The sequence below is a fragment of the Boleophthalmus pectinirostris genome, unplaced genomic scaffold (assembly GCF_026225935.1).
Source record: "Boleophthalmus pectinirostris isolate CB_2022bp ecotype Guang Dong unplaced genomic scaffold, ASM2622593v1 HiC_scaffold_5, whole genome shotgun sequence".
Taxonomy (NCBI): Eukaryota; Metazoa; Chordata; class Actinopteri; order Gobiiformes; family Gobiidae; genus Boleophthalmus; species Boleophthalmus pectinirostris.
This window is the reverse complement of record NW_026571404.1, coordinates 11059877-11074945: the sequence shown is the minus strand read 5'-3', so window position 1 is coordinate 11074945 and position 15069 is coordinate 11059877. Positions and strand designations below refer to the sequence as shown.

The 15069-nt window shown below is 39.4% G+C and overlaps 1 protein-coding gene across 1 annotated transcript; it reads left to right on the top strand.

Moving 5' to 3' along the window:
• Positions 1 to 304: 304 nt before the first annotated feature.
• On the top strand, positions 305 to 5191 carry calm2a (calmodulin 2a (phosphorylase kinase, delta)). Its single transcript, XM_020935732.2, has 6 exons — positions 305 to 450; positions 1568 to 1598; positions 3444 to 3587; positions 4051 to 4157; positions 4261 to 4396; positions 4558 to 5191. Exons 1-6 carry the CDS (start codon positions 448 to 450, stop codon positions 4584 to 4586), a joined length of 450 nt encoding a protein of 149 aa, XP_020791391.2. The 5' UTR covers positions 305 to 447; the 3' UTR covers positions 4587 to 5191.
• Positions 5192 to 15069: the final 9878 nt, after the last annotated feature.

Here is a 15069-nt window from a genome sequence, read left to right as displayed (position 1 = left end):
GCAGCGCAGACCATGGGAGTGACGCATTGCAGGTACGAACCGACCAATCACAGGCCGCGATTTCTTTCCGCTACGTCTTGTGCCGCACCACAGACTAGCAGAACGTATTCATGCGCTGCTGTTTAGTCCCTTGATAAATTCTCAAATGATTCAAATTACGATTATCTACGCGTGATCTCAATGCGGATATCGGTGTTGGGAACGTAACGAGGTTTTATGAAGCGGTTACGCGTTACTGTAAGGGCGTCCTGTGTGAAATGCGGTAAGGGAGGAAAAGGGAAGTTGGCGGAGTGATACGTGGGAGAGGCGGAGATTGGGTGAGCCGTTATATGCCAGTCCACAGCCTCCTCATCACTGATCCAGAGCCGCGCTTTGTCCCTCAGGCTCCGTACCTTTACTCCGCTCTTTCGGATTTCACCTTAAACCAGCTGATCCACCCGCATCAAAATGGTAAGAGAAACAGATTTACTCCTCGGACGATAGCCTTAACAGTCTCCAAACGTTTTAGGAAGTCGGCGCCGTGAGAAAAGGGGCAGTTTAATGTCGGGACAGTGTGACATCACCAGAGCCTTCTGCCGCTACGCCGTAAAATGGGGGCTGCTTGTTGCTAGGCAGCGCTGTTCTTCATAAATGTCGATTTATTTTTGTTATTACACTTTCCTAAAAGGCTTCGTACTGTCTTGCCATTGGCGTTTCAAGGGCCACATTGCTAATTATCAAATGAGCGAGCTTACATTATGCATGGACAGATCGCCTCTCTTCCTTTCGGGCGTTGAATGAACATTTCGGTCCGTTGTCAAAGCCTTAACCTTATAAACATTATCCAGTTTGTTATATTGGATTTAACGCTATACTTTTTAATCATATAAAGAATCTTATCGAAACCATTAATGCACGCTTATATTCGAATAATCTGTACATTTTCTGCTCATAGTTGTATTTTATTTCATTGAATTATTAATTTAAGGTTAATCTTTGCTATTTTTGATACTTATGCTGTAATATTAATATAAAGGTTGTCTGAATCCCTTGGTCAGGACGCAGGGCCGTGTGCGGCAGCATTTCCCAGATACGCCCCTGGGGCTTGTTTATCGTAATTCGTCGAGCTGCTTTTCGTTTATTCCGCCTGATGCGTTTTTGTCGTTGTTTTATGAGCCCTGAATATTAAATGGTGCGACCGAAAAGCCTAGAAGTCTGTCTCGGTCGCCCTGTCAAACGAACGGCCTCATGGCGCTAGCAGACCGCCTAGCCCTAGCTCCGTCTGCCTAGCAACCTTTACCGCCAATTTTAATTCATTCATTGTGTATGGGAGACCAGGCGTTGTCTTACCCGACATGATCTGCCAGTGAGTCATAACCCGCATTAAAGAAACGCGTTTATTTTTCCTTTAGGTGTTGACTGACATTTCCTTGAGCTAAAATGGTGCACATTTTATTATCTATTGTATTTGCATGGCTTTTAGTGTACATTGAATCGCCTGTGTCCCGCCTAGAAAAAGAGCCTGTAGTCCAGTACATGTATAAGCTTGTATTCTGCTTCTCTAATTGCTCCCTGTATTATTTTTCAGGCCGACCAGCTTACAGAGGAACAGATTGCCGGTAAGCCATGGCTGCATTGATCGCCTTTCTTCATATCCTACAAAGTGCCTTGTCATATGGAACCTAGCGTCTCTCTCCGTGGATTTACACTTTTACCTTTTAAGGCGTCCTACACTTCGGGTCATAAAACGGGAATGAATGAAACAGTCTGTGGCTGTGCTGGCCTGCCCGCTCCCTCTCCGCAGCCTAGAAGGACTCCTCATGGAAAATTTTGCATTTTAATGGTTGCTATGTCATAAATGATGTAATCTGGAAGTGTTTTGCTGTTGGCCGCTGTTGAGATAGTGTGTTCTTTGGCCTGGGTGTGTTCACTGCGGAAGGAATGCTTCACGCACAAATTGCAATAAGTAGAAGCCGAGACTGGGTTACGTAAATCTCCCAGTCTCTGAAAGGCCCTGCTGTCATATAGGCCCTCCACTATAGTGTGTGTGTATAGAGGAGCATTGTATGGTTAAGTGCCAAATGGCTTGGGTGATGCATTTCAATCTTACTAGTCAACACCAGGTTTCGTAACATTGGCTCCCCGCTTGTTTTTGCTCTAGTTTTGAAAATGCCAGTCTAGAGTGATTTCAGTGCAGCAGTACTCAGAGCTTTTTATTTTTTTTTTATTTTTATTGCACAAGGCTGACTCAGATGGCTAAGAAAACAGACTAGACAGACTACATAAACAGATTCTGGAGTGATTTCTTGAAAAGCAAGATGAGTGTCCAATAATCCATGGGTTTAAGAAACAATTATGAAGACATTTGAAACACTTTTGAATGAGTTAAAGCCCATAACATATTGTAGCATTTAATAGAACATGAGTAGCTGATGAATGGATGATTTCTAGAGCAAATGGGCAGACATTTAAAGAACTTTCACTTTTGGGTTGGCACTAAAAGCGTTTGCAGGGAGTTTAAGTTTAAATTAGAAACTTGGCGCATTTTGACATTAGATAATTATACATTTCTCTGTACTAAGATGAACCGCTACTTGTCCCACAATGAGGGTAAATCGTGTCATAAGTAAAACTTTTGCTTTTCTTCTGATTCGTCATTTTGTCGCGGTAACATTTGTGTGGCAGAGGTCGCTTTAACGGCCCCATCTCTCTAAAAAGGGGTGTCAGTCTGCGCTGTGCTTGACCCCACAAACTGGAGGGCAGGTTGGAGTTGTCATGACGTTGACAATCTGCTACATGCCACTGCTCGTTACCCCCCGGTCTCGTCTCCTGATGAGTACTGTGTCATAGTGCCCACCCCCTCCTCCCCTCTCCCTCCCTCCTTCCTTATTACGCCACCTCCTGTCTGCTTTGCTGTTTTGAGCAGAAATGCCACGAGTTGTAACTCTAAACACGCTGACATGTTGTTGGAGGCTCGGCGAGTTTGTATCCGAAACATGAGTGATGTTGAAATGCTGCTAGGACTTTGTGGTAAATGATTGACAGGTTTCAGAAAGAAGAGAGAAGTTATGAAAGATTGACAAGCATTTCATATGAGCCGTTTACGATTTTTGGCACTTAATCTTGTTTCTTAAAATTGGCAAAATGTAGATCTGAGGATTGTAATGAAAGTCTTATTGGTATGTCCAGCTACTTGAAGGTTAACTGGATTTTCTGCCACTCATGAATAAAAATGAGGACTTTTTTCAATCTTTTTGAATTGTGAAGTCCTCAAAATGGTGTCAGTGAAACTCATGAATATCCAAGAGGAAGAGGTGCATGCTGGATTTCCTAAAGTTAGTTTGGCATGTACCGTCTTGTTCTATTCTTGGAGGCACACGGAGCATATTTGAGATGCTTAAGTTGTTGTGGTAACAATAAAAGCTCTGTTCTTATGTTTGTATTTATTTTTTTCCCCATGGCAGAGTTCAAAGAGGCATTCTCGCTCTTTGACAAAGACGGAGATGGCACCATCACCACCAAAGAGCTGGGCACCGTGATGCGCTCGCTCGGACAGAACCCCACAGAGGCTGAGCTGCAGGACATGATCAACGAGGTGGACGCTGATGGTACGACATCAAACATTACGGTTTCTTACGATTGAGTTTTACATGGTACGTAATGTGAACTTTAATCCATCCACCACGATCAAAAAGCAGAAAGAAAAGTCTTTTGCTTCACTGCGAAAGAATAATGCTTCTTATTAATTACTTATTACTCTGAAATAAGTAATTGTAAAGTGGGAATCTGGGGAACTGAAAATGAAAGTCTTTTGGCATGGGTTATAGTAGTAAAACCTGTTCGCGGTGAAACCTAGATTGACTGGTTTTAAAGTTGCTAGTGAAGTCTCTTATTTCAAGTTCAAATGTATTGAAACTAATCAGATCTATTGAAAACCAAATGTAGGTCAGTCCGTATCCCAGATTTATATTCCGTCTTCAAGCAGTTTTAACACTTACTATTTTGCAGTGCTTGAATAAATGCTGCTACTTCAACGAAGAATCTTTTAAAATCTTTTCGTTTTCTCTGTAGGTAATGGAACGATAGACTTCCCAGAGTTTCTCACCATGATGGCGCGGAAGATGAAGGACACAGACAGCGAGGAGGAGATCAGAGAAGCATTCCGCGTTTTTGACAAGGTACAAAAAGCTAGACTCCGCTCTCCTTTTTATCCTTTTGTATGGTTTGAGTTTTCAAAGATTCCAGTTTTTCATCTTCTCCTCCGTTCCTCGCTCTCCTCAGGATGGAAATGGATACATCAGTGCTGCTGAGCTCCGCCACGTGATGACAAACCTGGGAGAGAAGTTGACCGATGAAGAGGTGGACGAAATGATCAGAGAAGCAGATATCGACGGTGATGGACAAGTCAACTATGAAGGTTTGTCACACTTGTTTTTATTAATGGAGGAAGGCATTATTCAGCTTGAACATTCACTGCTGATAGTAGCTTTGGTAGTTTGAAGAAAACCATAATCCTTTTTAACAAGTTTTGAAGTTTTGTTTCTAAAATCCCTCCTTTGTTTGTGTTTTACCCCACAGAGTTCGTACAAATGATGACGGCGAAGTGAAGGCCTTGTACAGATTTCGTATATAAATAATTTGCCTTTTTTCTTTGTGTAATTTATCTGTAAAATCTTAATAGCCCCTTCGTCCCTGCCCCCTCTGCTGTCCAAAGGAACTGCATGTAAACTGCATAGGCTCTTGTCCCCATGTCCCTTTTCTTTTGCTGTCATGGTGTTTTGGAGTGACGCGATGGTCGTACAACCCGAAGCCTGCGGAGGCCCCTGGGAGCCGGAGATTTTGGGATGTTCCTGTCTCGAGCTCGGGGCCCCTCCACGCACGGCGACATTGGAAACCTGTCAACACTGTTGGCATGGAAATGATGTAGAGGAGTTTGAAAACTCTGCATGGACTACGGACAAAGTATATATGGAAATCTCTCAGCATTGCACTACTGCAAAAAAATGACACGGGTGTATCTCCTAGGTACTCGTACAAACTCTTTTTGTATCTGCTGTTCTATATTACCAGAAACAACTAATCTTAAACATGCTTTTTAATGTTTTACTCACTACTTTTATTTTCTTTTTTAAATGGTCTCTGGCCATGCCTCAAATAATCCATTCCAAGTTGTATATTTTTGTTTTCCAATAAAATTTACAACCTACCCGGATTTGAAAATTGTCTTGTTTTCTCCTTGAGTTGTAATAATTCCCTTTTTGTATCGAGATGCTCCATTTTTGATAGGGCTGTTTTCTTCTGTTGCTTATAGCCTGCAGTAAAATGTTTACCGTTGATTTTTAAATTGACCCCTGTGACTTCCCCAATGCACTGAGGAGCATCAGCCAATGCCTCTTAATGTCCAACTCCAATCAGACCTGTCCATTAGTGGGACCAATGTGTGCTCTGGTCCACTCCTGGTGCTGGGCTGAACTCGGCTGACCTCGCTGTAAACGTGAAGTCTGCCGCTGCTTTAGCTCAGCACTGGCCCCAAATCTGACCACCTCTTAATCGTCTTATTATAAAAACATTTGGCATTTGCTCCCATCTTCACGAGGTGCAGGTGATCGAACGTACATCTGGTGTAAATAGAGCTTTTCCTGTTCATTTCTTTTTTAATTTCTGATCGAGTTTGTTACAGTAGCTTGCAGAGATACAAAGTTTGTTATTTTGATGAATGACAATAAAGCTCTATTGTGGATCTCAGCTGTGCACCGCCTCTTGTTTACGCTGTTTTTAAAGTAACAGAGGAAGATTTTGAGTTTAAATTCATAAACTTGATCTACTTGTGTCCCCAGAGATGAAGTAAACACTGAAATCAAGTCGAGCTTTTACAGATTTACAATTCTAATGCTGCTTTAGTTTGACAAAAACATCAGACTTGGCTATAATTTAGTGTTTTGGTTCTCAAGATGATTATATCCAAACCACCAAGCAGAATTGCCAGTTCCATTGCTGAAATCCAGTTGCTCTAAACCTAAAAAAAACACCTTTCTCTGATCTGAATGTTCTCTACCTAAACCTAAATCGTGAATCTGTGCTCAGTGAGTGAATTCTGGAGGTTCTAAGCTTTCACACAAGGCTTGTCCATGTACTGGGAATGAGAAAAACTTGGATGTGTGCTCCATGGAGTTTTCTTTTTTTTTTCTTTTCTCGCTAAAAATACTTCCTGTGCAGTCTGATGTCACCCGTGCTTGTCACCCAACACCATACTAACGTAACACATTCCGGGCGATTCAATAACATCTCCACGCTCTGGAAAAGTTACCATTAAACTAGAATGAGTACCAAACCACCGAGTCCAGAAGTACTGCAGTTTGTGAACCATTGCCCTACTAATGTATAAATAGAATCGAAAGGCAATATAGGCTACAGTACAGTAAGGGCTATTTAAAGTAGGGAAGTGAAATTACAGCAGCGTGTGGGTGTGAGCTGATTGAATTGCAGTTGTGGGAAGAACAGAGTGGCTCAGAAGGCCCAGTGGACGAACTGACTACGAATCCAGATTAATCACGACTGAATCAAAATCAGAAAGGCAAAATGAGCAGATCGCAAAGACTGCACTTAGACTAACAGACAGTGAAGATGAGCAAGCTTGTAGTGTTAAAACGGGCTGTGATAAAGTAAAAAGTGGCCAAAAAAGTCTGACGCACTCTGTTGGAATTATAATAAAAGTCCTTTAATGGTTACATGGGACAAACCAACGCATTTGGGCATATCACTAGAGAATTAGTTTAAATATCAATGGAGTTAGAGATAAAATACTGTAGTTAAAACTTCTACAGAAATGTTATTTTATTAGTTTGGCTGTCAAATGAACTGTACATAAGATTTTGATTTAAAATGACATAAACATGAACTAACTGAGGTAAACATGTTTAAATCAAATATATCTTTTACTGATCACAATTAAAATGCTAATGTATTTCTAATTACAAAAACATTGGACAAGTTTTTGTTTTAATATGGTGTGTTTTGATTTTCCAATCTGAATAAGGCAGGGTATCATTCAGAAGCTGCCGATACAATACATACCTTGATACAGTGAGCTTTTGATTCGATACGATATATTTAAGATCGATTTGATGTGATTCAGTAAAAAATAAAGGCTGAATCATGGCTGTGATACTAAAAGTCTTTGCTACACCACTTCTTGTGCAAAGTCAATATGAAACACAAACATTATAATCATCAAAACAGTGAAAATAAACAAGCTTCCTTCCTCTAAACAAGCAACAAACCTGTAGCTCTGTAACAAAAGGATTTAATAAAATATAGCAAAAAACACTCTTGGTGATATATCGGGCCAAGCAGCCAATGATATCGAAACTGTATCAGTACATTAAACGATACGGTATATTGATATTTTGATATTTTTGCACATCCCTAATTCTGAATGCTGGATAAGCCTCTAACGAGTCTATCATTTTTGTCTCATTTAAGTTTCAGAGCTGGAATCTAGTTGTTTACACCTAATATGACTCTTTAATCTGAATGGTCTCTAAATCCCAGCACGTACAGCCAATCATGAGTCAGTGCTAGTGCAGCCTCTGCAGTGTGCTGCTCATACGATCAGAATGAGAAAACCTTGTATGTGTCGTTTGTCTGCAGGTTAAGACTCTGGCCAGGTTCAGTTGTGACTGTAGTTTTAAAACTATAAGAGCACAGACTACACAATGTTTCTTAAATATATGAATGTGTTCTGAATAAAACGTAGGCCACATAGAACTTAAAGCAGGGTTCCCACGGTCATGGAAATCTTGGAAAAGTCATGGAAATTGAAAATGTCACTTTTAAGGCCTGAAAAAGTCATGGAATTTTGTAAATTCAATTAAAATTTGTCTGTTAAGTTATCATGAAGTTATTATGATTATTTCCAAACATATGTGCCTTTTGTTTGAAAGAGACGACAATAAATGACAACACTATTTTGAATGTTAAAAACTATAAAACCAAACCATAATGTGAGTAGAAAGGGTTAACATTTCATATTTAGCCCTAAAAGTAGGATAAATTCTACACATGCCATAAAGTCATGGGAAATTCACTTTAGGTCCTGAAAAAGTCATGGAAAAGTTGTCAGCGAAAGACTGGGAACCCTGTTAAAGATTCATTCTGTGACTAATCTAATGGAGGCTGCACAACCTGCTCTTTTAATTATAGCCTGGAATGTCAAGTATGGCCTTACACCCATCTCTCCTTTCTACAACTGCATTATCAAAATGGTTGTCACTATGGAAACAGATAATGTTATACTGTGGAACATTTCAGGCAAAGCAATAACATTTCCATAGAGCGGGTGGCGGAAGCTCCATCAGAAAAAACTACATAGTGTTTCTTCATTTTTTAACTAATTACAATGAGATTATGTGTTGAAAGAACACAAAGACACTTAGCTTTTCAGACAATAAGCACTAATTACTCATTCAAGATGCACAATATACATTTTATTTTTCATTAATCCACATTCATAGATGTATAATTATATATTCTTTGTCAAGTTTATGGCTACAGTTTAAGAAGTCCAGCTTTATATTAAAAATACAACACTGTGGTGATTATGCAAACATCGAGTGCACGTCTGCATAAAAAATGTAAATCGGAAGTAAATTATCCATTTGTGTGTGAGACTTGTTACTTAACTTGATTTTGTAATGCTCTAAATGTCTGCACATCCACAGGGGCTGCAGAATCTAATGCATGACTGGACGGCTAAGTTCACCCAGCAGACAAGTCACAACCTCAGAAAACCCCAGGGGAAAAAACAAAAAACAAACAAAACAAACAAACAAAAAATAATAATAAAAACTACAAAAATTCCAAATAATAGTCTTAAAGGAACTGTATGTAGCCTGGGCTCTTAACGCAAAAATACAAAACAAAAAAATACAATTACTACAACTGAACCTTGCCAATTTTTCTCATTCTCAGTACATGGACAAACCTTCAGAATTCACTCCATGAGCTACAGAGGCTGCACTAGCACTGACTCATGATTATCTGTAGGTGCTGCGGTTTAAGAAGTGCCCATTCAAACCCATTCCAACCAGATTCCAGCATTGAAACTCAAACGAGAGACAACAAAGAGAGACTTGTTTGAGGCTCATCCAGGATTCTGAGTGGATAATCATCCCGTGAACCAAAACACCACATTAAAACAAAAACTTGTTCATCATGTCCAATGATTTTCTAATTAGAAATAAATGAGCATTTTAACTGTCATCATTAAAAGCTGTATTTGATTTGAATGAGAGATTTATGTGAGGCTCTTTCTGTTGTCGGCTTAAATAATCATCTTGAAAACCAAAACATGAAATTATAACATAAATAAATGGATCATCACATCCAGTGTTTTTGCCACTAAAAATAAATCAGCATTACAGTTGTCATCAGTAAGAGCTGTATTTGATTTGAACATGTCACTTCATATCTAGGGACACGGTTAGGTCATGTATGGAACTTCAAATAATTAAATATGGTCCTTTTACATTAAAGGTCCTATATTACACAAAATTAAGCTCGCCAGAATGATGTTATCTCCTCAAAAATGTACACTACCGGTCAAAAGTTTTAGAACACCCTCATTTTTCTAGTTATTTATTGCAATTCAAGTCGTGCAAGTCCAATGGTACAAAGGTAAGAACTGAACAGCCAGAGGTTAAAAAAAAAAAAAGATATAAAACACAAGTCCAAGCTCTGCCAAAACTACCTCAGGAAAAAAAACCAAGATGATAAAACTTGAAAACATGGAGTGTCCAGCACAGTCTCCAGACTTAAACCCCATCGAGCTGGTTTGGGATGAACTGGACAGAAGAGTGAAAGCCAAACAAACTACAAGTGTCACATCCATCCAGCCATTTTCTTCCTCTTATCCGGGGCCGGGTCTAAGCAGGGACTCCCAGACTTCCTTCACCTCAGACACATTTATGGGAACTTCTGCAACAGACTTGGGAAGAACTTTCTGAAAAATATTAGATTTTTTTGATTTGATACAGGAAATAGAATCATAGCAAAGCATATCGGAGTGCCTCAGATCTCCTTTTTTCATCCAATATTTGATTTCTATTGTAAAACGAATGAGCCACGAGTGTGTTCAGCTCATAGACTGTACAAAAGAAGTGGACTAAGCGAGTGTGATGTCACCCATTGCGTTCAGCGACGCTCAAATGAGGCTCGCGATGTTAACGGTTACAAGAACGAATCTGGAGCCAGGCTCTATGTTGTGAATTGGATTTTTTTTTTTTTGATGGACAAAATAGGGAAAAAAAAATAAAAATCAGGATCATGTAGAGCAGGTTAATAGAAACATTTTAAGACCAAAATGACGAGGCTCATAGCAGCAATTACAGATAGAGGGTCCACACGATCCCAATTTAAGTCAATTGGAGCCAGAGTCAGAAGGAGCAAAAAGATCCTCCTGGCGAACTTCGTATTTGGCGGCTATATATATGGTCTATGGTTCAGCTGTTATATCTGCCAAAGCTGGACACTTTCATGAATCAAAAGTTTATTAAGTTTTGGTCAACAACAGTAAACAGTAAAAAAATGGAAAAGTGTGGCTGTCTAAAACGTTTGACCGGTTGTCTACCTGGAGTTGTATTTTTTTCATTTACACCTGTTTGAGTAACTCTTTATTATTACTTTGTCTACATCTCCAAAGCTCAAAATGCTCTGTTCCAACTTACGATGCCATGAAGATGTAGTTTTCAAGTTTTTAAGTAGATCCCTTTTACCTTTAGCTCAGTAGAAATCCACACTTCCAGGACTGAAATGATCCAAATGAAGATCAAATGAAGCAGTGGAGCAATTCCTGTATTACTACATGACATAACAAGCCTAAATCTGCAGGGTTTGTGTGTTAAACATGTGTGAAAGAAACAGAACACAACTCCAGGAAACAACATTATAACACAGATCAGAAGATAATCTAACATGGGTCCTTTAACATTCTTCCTTACAATGCCTGTGGATTGACTTCAGTTCAGTAGAGAGAAGTCATAGGAACACTACCCACAGCATTTTTTAGGTGTGAATCGATGACACAAGTGGCTCTCTTCTTGTCAAAACCAATTATCACAGAACTAAAAAGAACTCTCACGGCCGCTGGAAGTGTCATGGCAGCCTGCTTATAAAAAACCTGTTAATTACGCAGAATGTGAAGCTCAAGCTGCATTCTGTCTTTGGTTTAGTCTTTGTCCAAGCCTTGTCCACTTTGTTAAAACACCATTCACCCTTCAGCAGACAGCTCCTGCTCTTGTGCTTTTCAGTGCTCGCTCTCCTCATTCATAACACAAACATTTTACTGTAGTTTTGTTTTGTTTTGTTTTGTTTTTTAAATCAGAGATGACCAAATTTCTCAACACTGATCACAAATTATGATGATGTAGACCCATGACTAAACACAATTACAGTTTGTGTATTTCAATGTGTGTAAAGCAATCAGTTTTTTATATATAATTGTTGTGCTGCTACTCGCAAAACAATAATCTTTTCAAATGTTATTTTCTTTCTCTGTTGGTAATTAAATTATATAGGAAATGAAATGACCAAATGTTTAAACAGAAAACAAATGCAAAACAAATGGAGCTCAACAGACCTTTTTCACAGTGGCCAGAAGTGCCGTGATGTAGGGTTAATGTCACTTCCGGTTAATGATTTTCTATGACAAAATATCCATGAAAATGTCTCGCGTATTTTCCACCAGCTTCATAAATCTGCCCCATCACCAAATCTTCAACCAACAAGGTCGACAAAGGACAAATTCTGCCCATGAAGAATTTATCCACAACTATCAACATAAGAAAGATGAAAACTTAAGGGCGAATCATGAATAAAACATAAGTAATAAGTAATTCATTAATAAGCAACTTGTTAACTCAGACTGATTCTAGAATTAAAATGAAAAAGATATTATGATAGACAGAGAGATTTGTGCAGTTCGAATGCTACAGATGTTCACATATTACATTTTTAGCATTAGAACTGCACAAATCTCTCTGCCTATGTGAATATCAACATCATTAAATTGATTTTTAATTTTAATTGTAGAATCAGTCTGAGATCACAAGTTACTTATGTTTTATTCATGACCATAACATTAGTTCTGCTCAGGAGTAGTTCACTAATGTGTCGTCGTTGTTCCCCTTTACATTTTTGTCTTTTTTACCTTGACAGTAAATTCAATAAATTCTTCATGGACAGAATATGTCCTTTGTGGACCTTGTTGGATGAAGATTTGGTGATGGGGCAGATTTATGAAGCTGATGGAAAAGACATTTCCACAGAGATTTTGCCATAGAAAAGCATCAACCAGAAGTGAAGTTTACGCTACATCATGACACTTCTGGGCGTTGTGAAAAAAGTCTATGGCGACTGCCTGCTCTGGTTTCGGAAGTAAATTTTCCATTCTTTTTTCCAAAATATTGGGAGTTCAAAGGCATAGTGGAGGCCAACCAGCTATGTACTAACTAATATCCATAACGCCAATATTTTACATGTAAAAAAAACCCTAAATATTCTGCAAATTTCTTTGATAACTTTGTATTTCACAAACAGATTTTAAATAAAATGGTAGGTCTTGTGGTCATTTTATATCACATAGTTGATTACCCCTGAGCAAGCTTTCAGACATTTCATATAATAATTTTTTGGGAAGTCTATGGGAAAGATGAAACATAGACTAGAACCACTCAAAACTAGGTGCATATATTCTATACTGTCTCCTGATAAGAGCTACTTATTTCAAATATGCTTGCAGAGATCCTCTTTTTTGCAGTGTAAACAGTTGCGCGTCTCCAAGCAACTGGTCTGTGCGCTCGGCTCCCAGAGAGATTTTCAGCTGAAGTGACGTGCTCATCTCTGGAGACCTGGGCTAAAAGTGTTTGTGGATAACACAACACTGAGGGACTTCAGGGGACAGTAAGGAGCCTTCAGATAGAGACTCCAATCACATCGAGTGAAACAAGAGACAATGGAGATACTGTACATGATTTGAAATGAAAAATTACATACTGGCAATGTTTTTCAACCATTTAAACATTGGACTTTTATACAGTTTGTGATCAAGATTACTATTCCAATAAGGTAGTTTTGGCTTGGTCTCAATGGTTCATGTTTCTGCTAAAATAGGCTGAAGTATGTCCATCATGGCCATATTTGTTTTGGTTCATTTGGACGCTTCATCTTCGTGCTGCTCTGTGATTGGTCTGAAGCACTCGTTAACTGAGCAATTACAACAGCAGGAGCCCTGACAAATGGGTGCTTGGGAATTCTCAAGTATCATGAGAATTTATCTTGCTGGAAGGGTTAGAGCAATATATTATAGAAACTGTATTTTGTATTACTATTTTGAGTAAAGTTGACTGACAGAAGTTCAGATGAAGTGGAGATTTGAAGGTTTGTGGTTCGAATTCTGCATCTCACATACACATTTTTGACTGAGTGGTCAAATCCACTGGCCCACAGGTTTTGGGGGTGATTCCAGCTCCCACAGATGACGAATACTCTTGATGAATACTGTTGTTGTGTCCTTGAGCACACCAAGGACACAAGTAAAGAGCCAACATTTGAGTAAAGTATAGGTTCAGTTCAGGTTCTCAATATAGTGAATCCAATTTACATGGTAATTAGTCACACTTATATAACACTGTCTGCCTTCAAGGCGCTCAGGGTGCTTTATTGAAAAAGGAAACACTCACACACACACTAGTGTACACTGGGGGTGAGGCAGGTTAAGTGTCTTTCTCAAGAACACAACAACAATATTCATCAGCAGTATTTGCTTAGTGCCTAGTATCTCCGTTCAATTTCATTTCCCTCCAGCGACTAGGCAGGAATCGAAATACTTGATGGTTTGCAAGAATCCCGGAAGTTATAGACCATGCAACGGCCAATCAGCGAAGAGCTCTGAAGCCATGACTAGTCCATTTTTGTGATAAAGCACAACGGTAAACAAAGCGGTCGAGATGGATGTAGACGAAGTCATTCTGTGTTTGCAACAATTCCCGAGATCGAGGATTTAAAGTCGGAACAAAGAGAATGTTTGGTGAATTTTATCAAGAGCAAAGACGTTATTTCCCTTTTCCTACAGGATTTGGCATATTACGTCATGACCAAATAGCAGCGATTGGTTAAATAAAAATATTACCCTAGAGCGAATTAATCCTAATGTTGCGAGGTCAGACGGTTTCCACGAAGTGAAACAAGCTGGTAAATCAGGCTAAGATGAAGTACCCAAATGAACCAAAACAAACATGGCAATGCAGACGGACATAAGTCTATTTTAGCAGAAACATGGACTATTTTGTTTTGGAAAAATGTCCAGAAGGTAAGTGCTTTGTGAATGTATGGACAGGAAAGATATCCCTGATTTTCATTGAAGTGGCTTGATTTCTTGGCTTGCTCCGTTGTTGTAACCGTGGACTGTTTAAAGAATTGAACTAAGACAATGCGACATCACCCATCTCGTTCAGCTCTAGTCAAATGAAGCTCAGGGGGCTAGCAGTTGTAGAGGAGAATTTGGAGCCGAGTTCTATATTGGGAATAGGAATTTATGCATGGCGAAATGGCGAAATATCTGCAGCAGTTACAGAGAGAAGGTTGACAATGTTTCAACGTGAAGTCACTTGGAAACACTCAATAGAGGCGGAAGTGCCCCCATGTTCACTTCCTAAACGTGGCAGGAAGCGGGTTAGCTATGTCTATTTATATAAACAGTCTATGTGCCAGACTAACAAACAGATCTCAGCTCAGTCCACATATCAATCTGTGGCTGGTATTGCTCAGCCTTTAAAAACTGTAGTAGAATTTCAGTAGTTTTTCTTGGTTTCCCTGTGTATTTCTCATGTTACAGGTGCAACAAAGCTGGAGCCCTCCTCTGTTTCTTACTCAGTCAAGCCGGTCTATATTTAGCCCCACCACCACCACCACTGCTGCCGAGGCCTGGGCTTGTTGAAAAATTGATCGATAGCGAGTTGCTGCTATAGAAACAGCGGTTGGTTTAACAGTGGTTCAGGTGACACTGGATCCCGCAGCCCGGTGATAACAAGGCAC

Coding starts and splice junctions, on each gene's coding strand:
- calm2a (XM_020935732.2), top strand. Junction 1,599..3,443: donor TACAGAGGAACAGATTGCCG/GTAAGCCATGGC, acceptor TCCCCATGGCAG/AGTTCAAAGAGGCATTCTCG. Junction 4,158..4,260: donor CATTCCGCGTTTTTGACAAG/GTACAAAAAGCT, acceptor CGCTCTCCTCAG/GATGGAAATGGATACATCAG.